Source organism: Gallinula chloropus, assembly GCF_964237585.1.
Source record: "Gallinula chloropus genome assembly, contig: HAP1_SCAFFOLD_166, whole genome shotgun sequence".
NCBI classification, from domain to species: domain Eukaryota; kingdom Metazoa; phylum Chordata; class Aves; order Gruiformes; family Rallidae; genus Gallinula; species Gallinula chloropus.
Window position 1 is genome coordinate 108,443 of NW_028168824.1, and position 15,753 is coordinate 124,195.

At 55.1% G+C, this 15,753-nt stretch overlaps 1 protein-coding gene, 1 long non-coding RNA gene and 1 pseudogene across 3 annotated transcripts in view; all 3 read right to left on the reverse strand.

The window, feature by feature from the left end:
* The window catches only part of LOC311204145 (DNA mismatch repair protein Msh3-like), a gene marked incomplete at its 5' end in the record, with an annotated part of 47,729 nt that extends 44,075 nt beyond the window's left edge, over positions 1 to 3,654 (reverse strand). Inside the window, one exon of the mRNA XM_084280612.1 lies at positions 3,598 to 3,654. Within this exon, the coding sequence (XP_084136738.1) occupies positions 3,598 to 3,654 (57 nt within the window). The remainder of the gene's footprint in view (positions 1 to 3,597) is intronic.
* Positions 3,655 to 5,882: 2,228 nt separating this feature from the next.
* Positions 5,883 to 7,087, reverse strand: LOC311204146 (ephrin-A4-like; annotated as a pseudogene). Its single transcript has 4 exons — positions 6,757 to 7,087; positions 6,307 to 6,375; positions 6,056 to 6,115; positions 5,883 to 5,971 (listed from the first exon to the last, which is right to left on the reverse strand). The product of its transcript is annotated as an ephrin-A4-like (transcript).
* Positions 7,088 to 9,865: 2,778 nt separating this feature from the next.
* LOC311204144 lies at positions 9,866 to 11,145 on the reverse strand. Its single transcript, XR_014618005.1, has 4 exons — positions 11,099 to 11,145; positions 10,789 to 10,860; positions 10,525 to 10,646; positions 9,866 to 9,959 (listed from the first exon to the last, which is right to left on the reverse strand). It is a non-coding gene; the product is annotated as an uncharacterized lncRNA (long non-coding RNA).
* Positions 11,146 to 15,753: the final 4,608 nt, after the last annotated feature.

A 15,753-nucleotide genomic window follows, 5' to 3' on the forward strand; every position in this document is an offset into this window, starting at 1 on the left:
CTCTTTCCTTTTTTCTCTGAGCTAACCTTTCTCTCAGTTGAGCCATCGAATCCCTGACTAATCCTGTGTGGTCAGCATAAAAGCAGCATTCCTCTTTCAAGGCTGCACAAAGGCCTCCTTGTTGCATGAACAGGAGGTCTAGTCCTCGTCTGTTCTGCAAGACAACCTCTGTGAGTGAAGAGACAGATTGTTCTAGATGGGTCATAGATTCCTCGAGTCTTTGCAGATCTTCGTCGATGGCAGTTTGTAGTCGAGCCAGGTCTTGGTGATGGTTCAGCATAGTGGTCGCTCCTGTGGCTGTACCAGCTACTCCCAGGCCGAGCAGTGTTGCTATTGTCAGTGCTGTCAGTATTTCTCTCTTTTGGATCCTGTTGTCTGCATTTCCCCAGTAATGGCTCATTTCTTCATCCGAATGATATAGGACCCTGGGAATAATCAAAACTTGTACACAAAAGTCAGTTGATGAGTTAAAACGCTTAATGGACACACAGGGGGTTAGACCTGTCTGATGACAGATCCACATCCCTGATGCGGATGGAACTGCCCATTTATGGGTTCTATCGATCGCAACCGTTTTTGCACAGACCGCGCTGTTCCAGCTCGCTAAGGTGGCATTACCAAAACATATGCCTTGGCCTTTAACCTGGTCCAAAGTGATTCCTCTCCGTGGTGTATCCCACTTGCACTGAGTCGGGTTATCTTTCGATGAGTAGCTAAAAGGAGTGTTGAGGGCAATACCCTCATAGTAAGGGCGATAAGCATCATAACATAGCCAACATGCCTTAGTAAGATTGGGGTTGGATCGATTCAGTGATAGGAAAGTAGCATCTAACACATCTAAGAATGATTTGCCAGATGAAAGGTGAGAGTCTGTGATCAAATTGCCTAAGGAGACCTTTCATTTAGCTGGTAGGGGACTGTTTGGGACAGAAGTAGAAATTGTCAAGCTGTCCTTTCCTTGTTTGTTGTGATTTTGGAAACGCAAAACTAATCAGTTTTGGAATATGCAATGCAGTCAGTCTACAGTTTTTCCACCCCGTCACCCATTACTTAGCAAATAAAGCTTTAAGTGGGTCTCCATGCCTGGTCAAAACCGGCTGGAGTCTTCTTTTTTGTCATGCGTCATCATAAATACTGGGTTCACTGGATTCACGCATGCGTGAGCTTCCTTTTCTAGTACTTTCTGTGGGGAGGTGGTGAGGGAAAACTGCACATGCGCGTTTCCGAGAGCACACAGTTAGGTGAACATGCAGTTGAGCAGCAGAGCCGTACAAAATGGCTGGCGTTAGAGAAGACAAGACCTCAAATCCCTTGCCTGAATCGCAGGATTCGTATGCAACTCCATGAGTGGCAAATTTTCCTTTCTACAGCACTATAGCCAGGCAGTAGGGGCAATGTCCTTGCTATGGCTCTAGTGGTATATTGTTCCCTTGCCATTAGACTTTCAGGTTGTCGCCTTCCGAACGAGCGTGGCTCCACCCATCGGAGCAACCAGACAGGTGGGTATTACCGAGACCAAAAGGTCTCCTCAAGCCCAGACAATCCAGAAAGAATCAAGACTTTCCCCCTCTATCAATTGCCCCAATTCTAGGCAGACCACCCAGGCTTCCGGTGAAAATGATCGGGAGATGTGGGAGCGACGCTTTAAAACCGAATGCCATATATCGTCAGGACCCATTACTACCCTGATTACCCTTCTTTTTGCGGCCGGTCTCCACCGCTGCCACAGTTGTGCACAGCAACAAAATTTAGTTTTTGTTCAGTTATACAGTTATATGCACCAATAAAGTTTAGCTTTGTTCAGTTAATCAAGAGTTTCTATCTGTGTCTCTATTAGACCTCAGGGGAAGAAAGTTGCTACACCACGTGACTAATAACTTTATAGTAAGCATAGAAGGGATAGGGTTATATGATCCTAACAGTTACTTGTTTTGTTGGTTTTAGAAACTTGATGTTTTATTCTGTTACGGTAACTGCTTGCATGCGGTTCACCACGTGTTGGATCTATAGGATCAGACACGGTAGAAATACTTAATATGCCATATACTCTGTCAAGATTGTTGATTCAGGAGATCTGTAGCATTGGCAGTTTTGTTGGAAATTATTTCCAAAACTGCTTGCAAGCAAATTATGTAGTTCAGGTTGTAAATTGGTTCCCATGCCCCTGTTATCAATTCATTAGGCTTCCATGTGGCCAGCCTGTAATGCTTTGTTCTTTTCGGAGGCCACTCATTTTTCCTCCTAATTTTGTGTTCCACCTATTTCAATCTCGACAGATCTTTTACAATTGCCTTGTACTCCAGCTGCTGAGTTGAGGCTTGTATTTCCTCTAATACCAATTCCTGTTATTTTCCATTTTCTTTGCTACGTAACCAGCCTTGCTCTCAGTTAGCTAATTCGTGAACGCTGCAAACCGACCCATCAGATAAGCGACATTGCAAGATGCGAGTTGCTACATTCCATTGGCTTCCCTCTACCCCCATAAATGAGGGCAGGGATAAACACAGCCGATAAGGCAGGCATCCTCACTGTGACTTCTTTCTTCTCCCTGGAAAGAAAATAAACAAATTCGCTTCTCAGTGAGAAGAGGAAAAAACAGCAAGGTGGGGAAAAGAGGTGGGGAACAGTGAGTCCTTAATGTTAAAGGCAGCAACAAGGCAATTTCTTATAAAACTATGCAGATAGCATCTTCTTTTCTAAGTGTGGAGATAAACTGTAGTGTCTACCAAAAATGTTACAGGTATTAACTTAGGTTCTACAAAACAAGTAATCAGTAAATCACGTCAGTGGTTTCCAGTGAGTTTTCTGATATATATATATACACCCTTCGCCCCCCACTCACTTACAAGGGGACGAAGGAGCTAGCCTCCCGGCAGCTTGGGGGACACGGTTAAATACAATAAAAGAGCACTAGGAACAGGATTTTCGACCTTGATTTGTGGATTTTTTGCTTGTCTTCGTACTAACTTTTCCAATTTATCTGTTGGCACCCCATCATGAGTTCTCAGGGAATGCCTTTTCGCCATCCCATGGTCCACAGACGATTATGTTTGTTTTCTATACCTTCCGTAATTATTTCCCTTTTGCTTCTCTTTCTGATAACAAAATTCCATCTCCTACTGACAGGGACACTCTCAACACATAGTCTGACTCCTGTCCACACAAACAGCTTAAATTTGCCACTTGTTTTGTCTGTCTCCAGCTGCTCTCCTTGCGGAGACACAGAACCACAGATCAGAACTCACACTTGCTTCACAGTCAGACTGCATCTCAGTCAAACACTTAAATCATTCAAACAACACACGGTACCGGGCACAAAGATTTCTTGCATATGCAAAGCACAACAATGGTTACGAAAAGGTTTTTCTCTCTCTCGCAGATACGCTGCAGCTCAGTCACATACCACTCACGCCAGAGTTAACTCATTTTCACTCACACAAATAGTTCGTCAAATTTAAATCAATTTCCAAAACTCAGTTCCTTTTAGCAATATCTGAAGTCAATACCAATACGACCTTCACAAGGGCTTCCATCCTCCTTGCGGGTCCGAGGGCGTCCCCTCCGCCGGGCTGGTCCCGCCGCCCGGCAGCCGTTCACCTGACGCAGGCGAGTTTCCCGGGTTTCGGCACCATTTGTTGCCTTTTGGTAAGGCATGGCGACCTGGTTCAGGAACGGCAACGGCGCCACACTCTGGCAGCACGGTCCATTCAGCTCACAGACACCAATGTGGTGGACGGCAAATGGCGTTTATTAGAGAGGGGCACGGGGCTTTATACCCCAGGGATCGGATGTCACTTCCGTCCGCTTACCTCACCGGCTACCTACTATTGGTTACCTAAAGAGAGGGGGGGGTCCTACCTTTCCGTACAGCCCGAAATCTTCCGACCGCCAGGCCCTATCTACCGACTACTGTCTTCTTAAAAAACGTCTTGTAGCTGTAAGAAACACATGGAATGGCAAAGCTGTAAATGCAAATAGTTTCTGTGTCTGTGTGTGTACATATCAGGGAAGAAGCAGAATATAAAGACAATGGAATAGCTCAGACTCCAATTCAGCTGCCATGCTTGCATAGCCTGATGTACTGTTTTTAATAGGGTGTCATCTTGATGTTGGAGCTGTCTTAAGCATCATGAAATGACTAAAATTTGTTGCAAGCCGAGAACATACATGTGGTTTTACAATGGCTCAGCTCAAAGACCATAAGTCGTCTGACAGCAATTGCAAACCACCACAAGGTGAGGCTGAGTCCAGAGTGAACCCTCTTGTACCCCCCAAAATCGCAAACAAGATCAACATGGGGGAAAAACGAACTGCCAGTTTAATTTCCAGGGCCAAGTCAGAGAGAACGAGGGTCTGAGTCTTTTTGTCCCAAATACAGACCCGCCAACCTGGCTGCCAGGCTGTGTGTTGGTCTGAATTGTGAACTCTTTTCTCCACTATCTGAAAAATCCTAATCTGTTCTGGAATGGGAGGAAACCCTTTTAAATCAGCTGTCCATATCAACTATAAGCCATGTCATCTGCATAGGAAGCACTAAAAATCAAGCCTGAAATCATTTTTTTGGTACTCTTGGTTAAATCAAGGAGGAGACAGATGCATCAAGTGGATTCACAAAAGGACCATCCTGGGAAAGACATCTCTTTTGCAATGCTCATGCTCCTCAAGCAATAAATCCAGGGAAGTTACCAGACCTCTTAACTTACTCTTGCCAAATGTTCAAGAGGATGCTGCAGTCATGAGATGGCTTTGAGCGTTGGCCCTTGGCGGGTCTTTCTCTGCTCTTGCAGAAGTCATTTTGAAAAGAGGACACGTTTTGAACACACAGAACACGTTGCTACCCCTTCCCATCTCACGTCAAGAGGATGTGTCTGATGTGTGCCCGACAGAGGCCATCGTGCTGAGCCACAAGGTTCAGAAAGGACCCCCTTGCTTTCCAAACTCCTCCGGAGAGAGGAGCCAAGGTGCAGCTAGGTCCAGTCTTAGTTCCAGACTTGGTCAACAATTTATGTCTGAAGGATTAGATATAAAACTACATGTCAGAGTCAATGTTTGCCAGCCAGAGCCCCCAGAGGACTTTCACTGAAACAGCTTCACAGAGCGGAAACCAGTAGAAAGTTTATTAAAGGGACAGATATAAAAGTTCCCGATTGCTGTTGATAAATGCACTTACTGATATAGGACTAGAATGCCAATGACAATGCTATGATTCTAACAAAATGCTGAGACTATAACCAAATGTTAGCGAAATACCACCCTGGGTATTCTCACCACAAAAACAAAGGGGTGAAATCGCAACCGCGCGGCGTAACTGTGTCTTGGGTGGAGGAGAAGCAGCACAGCCCAGCAACTGCCTCTTCGGGGGTCTTCAGTTTCTTCTCTCCCCCCTCCAGGTGGTCGCTTTCTCAATACCCTTAATACCCTCATCTTGAAGACGCTTTCCTGGTGGTGATGCTCAACGTGACTTGGGTGGAGATTCAAGTCCTATAGTCACCCACGTTTAGCACGCACAGCTTTCTGCTCATTGGCATATTGAGGGCTGCCAACTTTCATGTTTATTTTGATTAATTTAATTAATTAGTTTATTAACTGACTAATGCGCTTAACGAAGCAAAAGGTCTCATTCTAGGCCCATCAGGGGATGCTGTGGCAAGGGGGGGCGAAGCCCCCAGGGACACCCGCTGCCTGGGAGCCCACTGCATCCCCCCCCTCACCTTCCAGCCTGCAGCTCCTGGCCCCAGCTCGGCTCCTTGAGGAGGGGGTCTGGTGGGTGAGGGGTGGCCCGGGCTGCCCCATGGGCTCGGGGGTTGAAGGCAGCAGAGGAAGAGTCCAGAAGGGGCAGTGGGGCAGCAGGACCTGTGTCCCCTCCGTGGGCGATGCCGGGGTCAGATCCGGAGCAGGGTGAGGAGCGCGAGCACCAGGCACGGGGCGCGGGGCTGCAGCGGGGCCGCCCTGTCCCGGGCGGGCACCGGCTCTGCCAGGACAGGGTGAGAGGTGAGGGCAAACCTCGCAGCCCCCCAGTGCCCCCCTCACCCCCCACCCCCACCCCAACACTCACCCTCTGGCCCCCCACGCCCGTGGGGCTGCGAATTGGGAACCTTTGTCACCGGCTCCGGCGCTGGAACAAACCCACCCGAGTCAGGATGGGTGGAATGGGGGGGTCTGTGCCCCCCCCCCCAGTGCTCCAGAGCAAACCAGGGTCCCCAGCAAGGACCAGGCTGCCCCAGATTCAGGAGAAGGGGGAACCCCTAGACTTTTTGGGGGTGCAGACCACCCCACCCCACCCACCCCACCCCGGACTGCACTCACTGGTGTGTCTGCAGCAGACGGAGACTCGCAGCTTCAGGCAGCGCCCGGCGCTCCCGGGGTTGGGGACAGCTGGGAGTGGGGACAGATCAGCGGGGGGGGGGGGGGGGTGTCCCCCCCAGAGCTCCAGCCCGAGACGGGACCCCCCCCCCCACCGCCACGGGCCAGAACCGGGCCTGGGGCTCCCCCTCCCGGCCAACAGCGGCCGCACCCCGGGCCACGCAGACCCCCGACCCACCCCCCCTCCATCACCCCCCCCCCATGTGCAACCGGACACCCCCCTCCCCACATACACCCCCTCCCTGTGCACACCCCCACCGCCCACCTCCTCCCTCAAAGACCCCTCCCCCTCCTTTTTCAGGACACAACCCAACCCCGCTGAGACCCATCCCCAGGTACCCCCATCCCTCAGGACCACCCCCTTTGCCCGCCCCCCCCCCCCCCCCATCTCACAGATGTAGTAATAGGTCTCCCCAGGCTGGAACTCGACGCCCAGAGGAAAGGGGGTGAAGCGCTGGATCTTCTCCGGAAAGCGGACGGGGCCGAAGGGCGCCCGGGGCCGGTTGCACTCCTAGCGCTTGAAGGCGCCGGGGGTCTTGTTGCAGCCGCGGTGACCCTCCAGATCCACCATGAAGAGCGTGAAGGTCTCTGCCCGCCCGCCGGGCGCGGCCCCCTCGTAGTGCGGGCAGTAGATGTCCAGGTAGTCATTGATGGCCACCTGGATGGTGTAGTCGTCCCGTAGGAACCTGATGGAGGGGGAGAGACGGCGGGTCCTGTGGGCCATGGGGTGGGATGCCCTGCTGGGGGGGGGGGCCTGTGGGCCATGGGGTGGGATGCCCCACTGGGGGGGTCCTGTGGGCCATGGGGTGGGATGCCCTGCTGGGGGGGGGGGCCTGTGGGCCATGGGGTGGGATGCCCCACTGGGGGGGGCCTGTGGGCCATGGGGTGGGATGCCCTGCTGGGGGGGGCCTGTGGGCCATGGGGTGGGATGCCCTGCTGGGGGGTCCTGTGGGCCATGGGGTGGGATGCCCCACGGGGGGGGTCCTGTGGGCCATGGGGTGGGATGCCCTGCTGGGGGGGGGGGCCTGTGGGCCATGGGGTGGGATGCCCCACGGGGGGGGTCCTGTGGGCCATGGGGTGGGATGCCCTGCTGGGGGGTCCTGTGGACCATGGGGTGGGATGCCCCACGGGGGGGGTCCTGTGGGCCATGGGGTGGGATGCCCTGCTGGGGGGTCCTGTGGGCCATGGGGTGGGATGCCCTGCTGGGGGGGGGGGGTCCTGTGAACCATGGGGTGGGATGCCCTGCTGGGGGAGGGGGCCTGTGGGCTATGGGGTGGGATGCCCTGCTGGGGGGGTCCTGTGGGCTATGGGGTGGGATGCCCCATTGGGGGGGGGGGGTCCTGTGGGCCATGGGGTGGGATGTCCCACTGGGGGGGGGGGGTCCTGTGGGCCATGGGGTGGGATGCCCCACTGCGCCCCTGTCCCATGGAGCAGGTGGATGGGGGGGTTGAGTTGGAACCACTGCATCATCAGCAACCAGCTGTGGTTGCTGGAGCTGAATGGGTTTGGCTGGGGGGTTGGAGGGGGGGGAAGGGGACGAAGCCCCCTGCCCCAGGCACCCACCTCATGGCCATCACCCCCAACCTGACTGGGGGCTGCCCCCTGTGACACCCCTGCGCTGGCTGGCGTGGGGGGCACGGGGGCTCCGAGGGTGGGGTGGTGAGCAGGGGAGGGGGCCCAGCCGGGTAGTGGGGGGTGGGTGAGCAGGGGAGGGGGCCCAGCCGGGTAGGGGGGGGTGGGTGAGCAGGGGGGGGGCCCCAGCCCCGGTCCGGGCGCTGCCATGGCATGAGCTCACTCCCGCCTGTGCAAACAGAGCAGCCAGCCAGGCCGGGGTGGAGCAGCCGCTGCCGCGGGCACCCACACGCGTGTGCTCCCGTGCACATGTGTGTGCACACGCCTGGGCCCTGCCTGCCCGGGGGGGCGGGGGGGGACGGAGCAGCAGCCCCCCAGCCCCCTGCCCAGGCTGCGGCCTGCGCCCGCCTCTCCCAGCCGGGCCCGTCCTCGGCACTGCTGCACCCCCCCCCGCCTCACCCAGCTGCTGCGGGGCCCGCAGGGTCACCCCGTCCCACGGGCTGGGGGGGGGACGACACCCCAACACTGGCTGCAGCCCCCTCGTGCCCCCAGCACGGGCACCGGCAGCGCTGACACCAGCGCCGGTTCCGGCGGCCTGGGCGGAGGCCGCAGCGTCGCTCCCCAAGCTGGCGGTGCTGGGGAGGTTTGGGGGTCCCCCCCTTGCCCCCCCCCACCCCCACCCCCCAAAGCCGGGGGCTCTCAGCGGCCAGGACGGGGCACAGGCTCCCTGCTGACTCACAGCATCCCCACGCCGGCCGGGACGGGCCCGGGCACGGCCAAGAGCTGCCGGGGGGCTGGGGCGCTGCCCTGACCCCGTGAAGGGCCAAAAGCCCCCCCCACACCCCCCCCACACCCCCCCATCCCCAGGGCACCCATGGGTGGTGGGTTCCCACAGCTCCCATCCCTGTCACCCCACCCCAGCGTCGCTGCCCGGGGAGCACCTGCCCACCCCAGCCGGGTTTGGTGGGGTGATGAGACCCCTTCTGTGTGTGGGGGGGTGCAGCCCCCTCACTCCCACCCCCAAACCCACCCCCCTGGTCCCACCCAGCCCGGAGCTCGGGAGTGCCTGAAGAGGAGAGGGCAGGAGGAGGGATGGGGCTGGACCCCAGCCCGGACACCACGGCACAGCCCGTGGGCAGCCCCCCCAATCCGGGGCGGGGGGGCAGTTTGGGGGGCTGCGGTGCCCGGTACCACCCCCCCCCCGCAGCAGCCCCACCTGACCCCAGGCTCGGTGCTGTGCCGGGTGCCACCGGCCCCACACCGCCGGTACCGGGGCCAGGTGCAGGTTGGTACCAGGGACTCGAACCCCCCCCCACACCCCACCCAAAACACCCACCGGCCTGGGTGCCCCCCCCAACCCCCGGGTGCTTCACCTGCCGGTGCCGCCCGGTGCCGCCCCGGGGCTCGGGCTCACGGGGGGATGCCCGGTGCTGCTACGGGGTCGGTACCGCCCCGGGGGTACCCACCGGCTCGGTAACGCCCAGAAGCGCTCGGTGGCTCGGTACCCCCCCCCCCGGGATGCGGTGTCGCTCGGTGATGTTGGTTGGGTACCAGCCCCGGTACCAACCCACCGGGCATCACCGAGCGACACCGCATCCCGGAGGGGGGGGGGGGGGGGTACCACCCCACCTCGGTCTCACCTGGGGGGCACCCGGTAACCCGCTGCTCCCCCCGGGGGGGGCACCACCCCCTCCTCCCCTCAACCTCCCGCCTTCCCGACCCTCCCGGTAGCGCGGGGCCCCCCGGATAGGGGGGAGGGGGGGGGGGGCTGCCTCGGCGGGGCCCGGGGGGCTCACCAAGGGGGCGGGGAGGGCTACCTGGGGTTGCTGCGCCCAGGGCGGTACTTCCGGTGGGCGCCGCGGGGGCTGCTGGGAGATGTAGTCCCGGCCCCTGTGTGGTGGTTCCCCCCCCCCCCAACTCCTCCCCGTTACCCCCCGGCGCGGCCCTTCCCTCCCCACCCCCCGGAGTCCGGCGCTGCGACGGTCCCGGGCCGCGCTCAGGCCTCAGGCGGGGGGGGCGCGGGCCTGGGGAGAGAAGGGGAGGGGGAGAGAGGGGGGAGAAGGGGGGGCCATGGGGCGCAGCCCGGATCCCCCGCCCCGCCCCCCCTCGCTGCAGCCCTCTGCCCCCATCCCTCCCGCCTCCCTGTCCGACCCCCCAGCCCCCCATCCCTCCTGCCTGCCCCCCCCAGCACCCCACAACCCCTTCTGCCCCCCCATAGCCCCCCCCAACCCCTTCAGCCCCACATCCCTCCTGTCTGTCCCCCCATAGCCCCCCCAACCCCTTCTGCCCCCCCCATAGTCCCCCCCAACCCCTTCTGTCCCCCCCATAGTCCCCCCCAACCCCTTCTGCCCCCCCATAGCCCCCCCCCCAACCCCTTCAGCCCCACATCCCTCCTGTCTGTCCCCCCATAGCCCCCCCAACCCCTTCTGCCCCCCCCATAGTCCCCCCCAACCCCTTCTGCCCCCATCCCTCCTGTCTGTCCCCCCATAGCCCCCTCTGCTCCTCCTTCCCCCCCATAGCTCGTGTCTGCCCCCCCATCCCTCCTCTGCCCCCCCCCCATCCCAGCCGTGCCTGTGTCCCCCCCCTCACCTGGAGGGAATCACCGTGACATAGGGGTGATCCGGGGGGGTCTCGCTGGGGGGCAGCGAAGGCACAGGGGGCCCTGAAGGCAGCGGGCGCTGGGGCGGGGGCGGCTTGCTGGGCCCTGGGGGCTGTGTGGAAAGCGGGGGGGTCAGAGCTCCAATGGGGGGGGGGGGGGGGGGGTCCCCTAACCCCCATCCCTTGCCCGGGGGGGCCCAGCCCGGGCAGACGCCGTCCTGCCCCACACGCCGGCGCCGCCGGTGCCGCCGTTACCTGAGCGCCGGGTGCCGCGGGGTCTGCGGGCAGCGGGCGTGTGGGGGGGGGCGGCCTGTCCGAAGGGGGGGCCTGGGGCGGACAGAGCGGGGACACTGAGGCAGCTCCGGGCACGGAGGGGGAGGAGGAGGAGGAGGAGGAGGAAGAGGAGGAGGAGTGGGGGTGGGGGGGTGCAGCGATGGGCGCTGAGCCCCCAGGGGCTGCAGCCCGGACCCCCCCGCATGCAGAGCCAGCCATGCAGCAGCAGCTGGGCCGGGGCAGCCAGGACCGCCCCCCCCCCAGGCCCCCAGCCCCCCAGCCCGGGCTTTACCTTGGGAGGAGGGTCCGGCGGGAGGGGCCGGGAGGGCGGGTCGGGCCGTGCCGAGCCGGGGGCAGCCGGCTGCAGAGAGAGGGAGAGGGGGGTGTGGAGGAGTGGCTCCGTGAGATGCCAGGCCATGGCTCTATGGAGCCATTGTTCGAGCAGTCTCCTGTGTAACTTACTAGTAGGAGTAGGCGTTGCCCCATCCCGACGCAAACGATGGAGAGGAAGGTCGGTGTTTTTGAGGGCGAATGTTACACAGGGACAAGAAGGAGAAGCAAGAGGTTTGTTTCAAGGATCTGCTGTTCCTGAGAAAGGGAAAGAAACGCTGTTCCCAGGGTTACCGACAAGCGAGACGCTCACGCGGGGAGTGTGCTTAGCAGCAGTTTATTCAGAGAGAAAGACACAGCGCTGGGCGGGAGGAGACCTGAGTCTCACCACTCCGCGCTGTGGAGAGGTAGGATACAAGGATTTATACTCTTTAATAAACAAAGCAATCTATTTTCCAGTTATTCATTCATTTTTGTGATTAGCCAAGCAAAGTTCATATATTCGTTTTTCTTCGTCTTCTTGTCCAATCATTAAACAGACTTTTTCATTCCTCCTTATCGATGACCCTGGTGTCAGATGTATTTCGCACATGGTTTCCTTTCACACTAGTGTGGTCACAGACTCTTTTTATAGGATGTTTTCCAAATCCGCTTCGTCTTCTTTCTCTTCCTCTGATCGCTCGTTCCATTCCATAAGCAAAGCATAATACAAAATAAGCTTAATATTAACTTCAAAATACTTTACCTTTGTTTTAACTCGTACAAGCATAAAAAGAATCATTCCCTCCTCCTGCAGTTTATTTTGATCGAGTCTAGGCAAGCAGAAAAGCTTCTAAAGCATTTCGTTGATGATCATTCATCCAAACCTCGTACTATTTCAACTATTATCGGAGGAATCAGCAAACGTTCACTTGTCCCTTAGTTGGCCCCTCTCCCATATTTGCTCATCTTTAACAGCAAGCTCATCCATTGGCTACTTAATTTCTGTGGTTTCCACTTCTAAGTGACCTATAACTCAATTCCATGTCTCGTTAGCGACTCACAATGTACGTTACACAATCATTCTTACAAAATCAGAACGTTACAACCTGTTTCAAGGTACATGTGGTTTACTGAACCAAAGGCTCATCTATCACACCCAGATTGCAAGGTGAGGGATGTAACCTTTAACCAAGAACCAATCAAGTGGTGACAATTCTAATAGGCATGAGTAACAGTTATAATATGCATTAAGGATAGGATAAAAGAAAGCCGTTGGCCATCATCAACCCATCACTTTGCTTACATGAAGCGGTGTCCCGTCTCTCAGCTGCGGCAGAAACTATGTCCTCAGGTAGTGGGAAAACTCTGAAATCGTGGGGGAGAGGCGTGCAGGCCCTCCGGAAGGTGACCCAAGAGCAGGACACTTGGAGGGTGGTGAAAGAATGTTTGTGGGTCACCCCACAATTGGGAATCGGGGCGGCCACACAAACTTTGCAGCCCCCAGACGGTGACGAGCCTGCTGAGCCCAAAGATCAAGAGGGCGATACGCCTCATAAAAGTTCGTGTAAAGTATCATTGGTTGGTTTTCCCCCAGCCCCTGAGCTACAAGGGGCAGCAATAGGACGTGATTGGGATTTTTGCAATGGGACAAATTCAAATTGTTAATTAATGTCTGTCGAATGTTCACAGTTCTTACTGACTATTGCAAATGCAATTGGAAAACTGTTTATTGTTTGAATGTTTTGATTGTCGCTGTTGAGCTGTTGTGCACACATTTTACTTTTCCTTCCTCCTTACTTTATCTCCATCCTCTATCCATCACGGAGTAGGTACCATCAATAAGATGGCAATGTTGAGCCACGGGGTGGTGTGACATACTGTATCCCTCAACGAATGCCTGTACCAGAGGACTTATGTCTCAACATTGCTGAAATATTACATTAAGATGCTTGTAAAGGGTTAAGGAAGACTTGCTACCAGGATGGCTTGAAGTGCCCTAGCAGTGACCTCCCATGAACAATGCCTGGCTTGAACGACTCTGCCTCACTGATAAAGAAGAAACATCAAAAGGGATGTAAGTTTGGGTCTAACACCATGTCTTAAGTAAATTGCACACTCAAGGACTATGTGCTCTGTGGAAATAAAATGACTTCTTTAATGAGTTCCAGTACCCCCCTCCTCCTTATCTGTTCATGAATTCCTTGCTTGTCTCTAATTGGTCACAAATGCAGGCAAAGCATCTCACTTTAACTAGTTCAAGCTCCCCTTGTCCTTCAAGGTACACAAAACCTGCTAAATCCAACTTGTAGTTGGGATCAGAGTCAAGGGGTAACTGAGTCTGCGCAAGACAGAAGGTTACTTGCGGTGAGGAAGAGGAGCCATCCGACTTCATCCCCACGACCCTCCACGACAACCCCCAAACAGCAGTGCGCAGGCACAATGGGGAGGAGTTGATGGAAATCACTTCTTGGGGCACATTTTAATATGAAGCGGGACGAGTTAGGAATATGTACAGGGGTATGAGGTCACCTAATGAGTAAGTATCATTGTTAGTGTGCGGGTGTTGCAGGCTGAATAAAGTAACTTAAACCTTGACTCAGTTTTGAGTCTTAATTCTGTTCCCGAGAATTGTGGAGACCTCCTCACGATAAAGCACCTCATTGGACATCACTCAGGGGTTCAGCCCAGCCGCCCCCAGCCCCCCAGAGCAACCTGAGGTCGGTTGGAATGCGAGGGGGTTTAACCTCTGCCAAAGCCGCTGATCTGGGTGTGGATCGTGACATTTTAATAGTGTAGTCGGCAGGATTCTCGGAGAACAGAAAGGTGTGAGGTCCTGAGAGTGAATAGGGGAACTTTGATGCTTAAGTTGGACCCTCTCAGGATGTATTGCCCCTTTGAGTTGTATAGGATGGCTGCCCCTATGGCAGTCGGTAGAAGTGAACCAACAGTTGCTGCTAAGAGAGAGAACTCCTGCCTGTCACGCAGGAGACCGGGGTTCCATTCCCCAACAGGGAGTCCTTTCCTGGTGACATTGATTTATTGGTATCGACTTCAGATATTGCCAAAAGGAACTGAGTTTTGGAAATCGATTTAAATGTGATGAACTCTTTGTGTGAGTGAAACGAGTTGACTCTGGTGTGAGTGGTGAGTGACTGAGCTGCAGCGTATCTGTGAGAGAGAGAAAAACCTTTTCATACCCATTGTCGTGCTTTGCACATGCAAGAAATCCTTGTACCTGGTACTGTGTGTTGTTTGAATGATTTAAGTGTTTGACTGAGATGCAGTCTGACTGTGAAGCGAGTGTGAGTGCTGATCGGTGGTTCTGTGTCTCCGCAAGGAGAGCAGCTGGAGACAGACAAAGCAAGTGGCAAATTTAAGCTGTTTGTGTGGACAGGAGTCAGACTATGTGTTGAGAGTGTCCCTGTCAGTAGGAGATGGAATTTTGTTATCAGAAAGAGAAGAAAAAGGGAAATAATTACGGAAGCAATGGGATGGCAAAAAGGCATTCCCTGAGAACTCATGATGGGGTGCCGACAGATAAATTGGTAAAGTTAGTACTAAGACAACCCAAAAATCCACAAATCAAGGTCGAAAATCCTGTTCCTAGTGCTCTTTTATTGCATTTAACCGTGTCCCCCAAGCTGCCGGGAGGCTAGCTCCTTCGTCCCCTTGTAAGTGAGTGGGGGGCAAAGGGTGTATATATATATCAGAAAACTCACTGAAAAACCACTGAGGTGATTTACTGATTACTTGTTTTGTAGAACCTAAGTTAATACCTGTAACATTTTTGGTAGACACTAAAGTTTATCTCCACACTTAGAAAAGAAGATGCTATCTGCATAGTTTTATAAGAAATTGCCTTGTTGCTGCCTTTAACATTAAGGGCTCACTTTCCCCTTTTCCCCCCTTGCTGTTTTTTCCTCTTCTCACCGAGAAGCGAATTTGTTTATTTTCTTTCCAGGGAGAAGAAAGAAGTCACAGTGAGGATGCCTGCCTTATCAGCTGTGTTTATCCCTGCCCTCATTTATGGGGGTAGAGGGAAGCCAATGGAATGTAGCAACTCGCATCTTGCAATGTCGCTTATCTGATGTGGGTGGGTTTGCAGCGCTCACGGATTAGCTAACTGAGAGCAAGGCTGGTTACGTAGCAAAGAAAATGGAAAATAACAGGAACTGGTATTAGAGGAAATACAAGCCTCAACTCAGCAGCTGGAGTTACAAGGCAGTTGTAAAAGATCTGTCGAGATTGAAATAGGTGGAACACAAAATTAGGGGGAAAAATGAGTGGCCTCCCAAAAGAACAAAGCATTTCAGGCTGGCCACGTGGAAGCCTAATGAATTGATAACAGGGGCATGGGAACCAATTTACAACCTGAACTGCATAATTCGCTTGCAAGCAGTTTTGGAAATAATTTCCAACAAAACTGCCAATGCTACAGACCTCCTGAATCAACAATCTTGACAGAGTATATGGCATATTAAGTATTTCTACCGTGTCTGATCCTATGGATCCAACACGTGGTGAACCGCATGCAAGCAGTTACCGTAACAGAATAAAACATCAAGTTTCTAAAACCAACAAAACAAGTAACTGTTAGGATCATATAACCCTATCCCTTCTATGCTTGCTATAAAC